The sequence below is a fragment of the Pygoscelis adeliae genome, unplaced genomic scaffold, assembly GCF_000699105.1.
Source record: "Pygoscelis adeliae isolate BGI_AS28 unplaced genomic scaffold, ASM69910v1 Scaffold456, whole genome shotgun sequence".
Lineage (NCBI taxonomy): Eukaryota > Metazoa > Chordata > Aves > Sphenisciformes > Spheniscidae > Pygoscelis > Pygoscelis adeliae.
This window is the reverse complement of record NW_008825007.1, coordinates 499,016-502,445: the sequence shown is the minus strand read 5'-3', so window position 1 is coordinate 502,445 and position 3,430 is coordinate 499,016. Positions and strand designations below refer to the sequence as shown.

General features: G+C 42.0%; 1 protein-coding gene across 2 annotated transcripts in view; it reads left to right on the top strand.

Annotated features, from left to right (window-relative positions):
• FLCN (folliculin) overlaps nt 1–3,430 on the top strand; it is a 10,839-nt gene extending 7,409 nt beyond the window's left edge. For both annotated transcript variants that reach the window (XM_009326198.1, XM_009326197.1), the window contains 2 exons: nt 1,325–1,430; nt 2,227–3,430. In XM_009326198.1, coding sequence (XP_009324473.1) covers nt 1,325–1,430; nt 2,227–2,428 — 308 coding nt within the window. In that variant the 3' untranslated portion in view covers nt 2,429–3,430. The remainder of the gene's footprint in view (nt 1–1,324; nt 1,431–2,226) is intronic.

Here is a 3,430-nt window from a genome sequence, read left to right as displayed (position 1 = left end):
AAATTCTTCTGTAACCCACAATGAATGTTTTCTATCCTGAAATACTTGTGTGTTTATTTTGAGTCAGTCTGGCTTATAAGGACCACGATGTTACTCATCTCCCATGTTCCACTTGATAAACAAGTATGAGTGATACGGAAGTGCCCAGACCTTTTGTTGTTGCTGTTGCTACTTGTTCAAGGACTTGAGCACCTGCACCTAGATGTGATTTGAGTCAGGTCCATCAGTCTCGTGTTTTCTGGGAAGTCTTAATTTAGGTGAATTGGCCTCATTGACTGTCTCAAAAGACTTGACAGATGGCTAACCCTTCCTGCTCTGGCCTCTGAAGATACAGGCGCAATGCAAAGCAGAGACTTACTCCCTTTGTGGTGTTCTTCCTGTGCTCCAGCAGCTGTTGTAGGTCCCACATGTATAATTACAGTAGTCTACTTTGCATCCAACCAGTGGCATGTCCAGAAGCTTCTGGACAAAAATAGTCACTGAAAGGTCTTCTCTCCACCGCAGCGTCAAACTTATTAGGCCACGGACTGCTGGGAAAAAAGCCTCCTAGGGGATTCCAAAAAGTGGAGGGGGAGAGGAGTGCCTTGGGTTGGTTGTTGGTTTGTTTCTTTACTAAGTATCCTGGAACTGCCCTTAACAAGAGGAACATTTAAATCAAGAGTAAGTGGAGACTTTAAAATTGAGGGTTTATATTTTTATATAGATGTATGGGTATTGTACAAAGCATGAAGATTTTTCATAACTCTGCATTTTTTAGTGAGCTTTTTATATGGGACTAGAAACAACAAAATCCAAACAACAGTTTAAAAGTGAGTCTGAAGAAAACAAAGGCCCCTGATCCTGTGTGCATGTCCCAGGATCCTTCACAAAATTCCACGTTGCTTCTTGGATCAGATGTTTTTCTAGTGGGATGATCTTTAGCTCCTCTTCCATGGAAATGAAATCAAGGCAGGCCACTGGGGGGTATATTTTTCCATCTTGTAGAATAGGTAGGTTTCTTCCTGACTCGAAGAAGATTATTATCTGTGAACTAATCAAGCCAAATTCTATGTTGAAATTGGCTGTGCTGTTTTAATAGTGTAACTTTCTGCATATAGAGGAAGCTGCACTAATGCACCAGACCAAAGTACTGGTGAAAAATGAGTGCAGACTAGCGCTCTTGAAAAAGAGGTGGAACAAATGTGTATTCTTGTCTGTAATTCCAGCGGGTATTCAGGCCCAGGTCACAGAATAAATGGCCTAGTCCTTGCTAACAATTACTAGTAAAGGTGTAAGCTTGCGTGTCCTCTTTCTCACCCTTTTTCCCCTCTTTCTGATCCTGTAGTTGGCCCTACAATCTTGAACAAGATCGAAGCTGCTCTGACCAACCAGAACCTTTCTGTAGATGTTGTGGATCAGTGCCTTGTTTGCCTGAAGGAGGAGTGGATGAAGTAAGTACGACTACGTTGCTTTCAGAGAAACAGCTTTGCCGCTAATCCCGGAACAGTTACAGCAGAGTACAGGACAAACTTGTAGTCAGGTAACTTCTGCTGTAGTATTGACGGTAGTTGGCTTTACTGTTGGGAGCTAAGAATATCGGAGTTGTTCTGCCCTGGTCCAAGCTGTCCTTTTGGCTTTCAGCAGTTCTTATAGCCTTTGTGCTTCAGTTCACGCATCTGTAGGTTGCCTACATGACAATACTTGTCTGCCTTATAGACATTATGAGGATTAAGTATGCAAATATATATATGCCTGTCAATGTGCGCTATATTCCAGTGCAGATAACATGCCAAACAGATGTCGTGATTGCACCTTCAGGCGCTACATTTCAAAGGTGCAAGTAGTTATAAAGGAAGACGAGACAGTCATGTGAAATAACTCATGGAACGTTATGATTTTGTGCATCTACCTGAAGGCCAGATGGGCATGAGATGTGTCCCCCAGGGAGATTCCCAGTTGTCACAATTAATTATTTCACTTTTCGCTAGAATGAAAAAACAGAATAGAATTACGCATATTACTACTGAAAATGAGTAATCCTGATAACTAATCCCCCCTTTTCTTGTACTCTTCTTCCCCCCACCTTCTTCATTCAAAGCGGGAGAATAGTTTACATGGAATATTGTTTGAAGCTTTTATTAACGTTTAGTTGGAGTAGGTACCGGGAGAAGCTACGGTTACTGCTCACTCCCCGTTTGATGCGTGCAAGTCCATTGTAATAGTGACAGGAGTTTCTTGTTTCTGCAGTAAAGTGAAGGTCCTCTTTAAATTCACTAAAGTGGACAGCAGACCCAAGGAGGATACCCAAAAACTGCTGAGCATTCTGGGAGCTGCAGAGGAGGACAACGTCAAGCTTCTCAAGTTCTGGATGACTGGCCTGAGCAAGACTTACAAGTCCCACCTGATGTCAACAGTTCGCAGCCCAACGTCCTCAGAGTCCCGGAACTAAACGGTGCCCAACCTCACTTGCTGCCTTCAGATAATCGCAGGGAACCCCAAGTTGCCACTGCTGAGCCTGCAGCATGTGCATTAGGCGGATAGTGAAACTTCATCACTATTCTTCTGGTCCTCAAACCAACTTGAAGAGTGACTTGAGTCTTTTCTAATTGCTGTGAGACTGGACTAATAAGTGCTAATAATAGTGCTGCTGTCTGTCCTGAAACTCAACTCTAAATCTAGACCTCCACACTCAAGACTAAAATACAGCGACACTCAAAGAATCAGTGTGAATTAATTAAAATCCCATACCATCATCGTTAAGCATTATGGTGTGGCAGTAGACCTCAGTTTTAGATTTCATTGGCGAGACTCAGATACCTGTGACAACGTCCAGGACTCCTGGGAGTGGATATAGTTAATGTCTCCGAATCCCACATAAATCTCCTAAATGCGTGAGAGAACAAGAACCAAAAATAAGTGACACGTCACAGGGTATGGATCACGTGTAAATTATTTCAAACCACTTTATGCTCGGATTTAAGAAGAGACTATTTTCTGCTGTAGCATAAGTCAGGATATCCTATCGGAGTCCTGTCACTCCACTTTATTTATTTATATCTTAACTTGAGACAGTTTCAGCATTTGCTTTGGAAATCTTGTCTGGGAGGGAGAATTGTGATATAAGAAGTCTCAAAATGCAGCCTGCTTGCCTCTCTAGAGGTTAAAATACTCGCCTTGTTTTGCCTGTGGGTTGCAAAACTTCCAGGTAATGAAGATAACCTCGCCAGGATAAGGTTGCTGGTGTTCTTCTATCTTCAGAAATAGTTTTCTAGCTTCCTAATTAAGTTAAGCAGAAAAGATCCAACCTGTAGGTGCTCCCTTATATAACTCTGTAGTAGCCATTTTTGCTTAATAGTTCATGGAAACATTGGTGCATTTTTTTTAATTACCTAAACAGCTATTCCTTATCTGTATTGTAAGGAATTACTGTTCCTGTTGTGAAGTCTTTCTT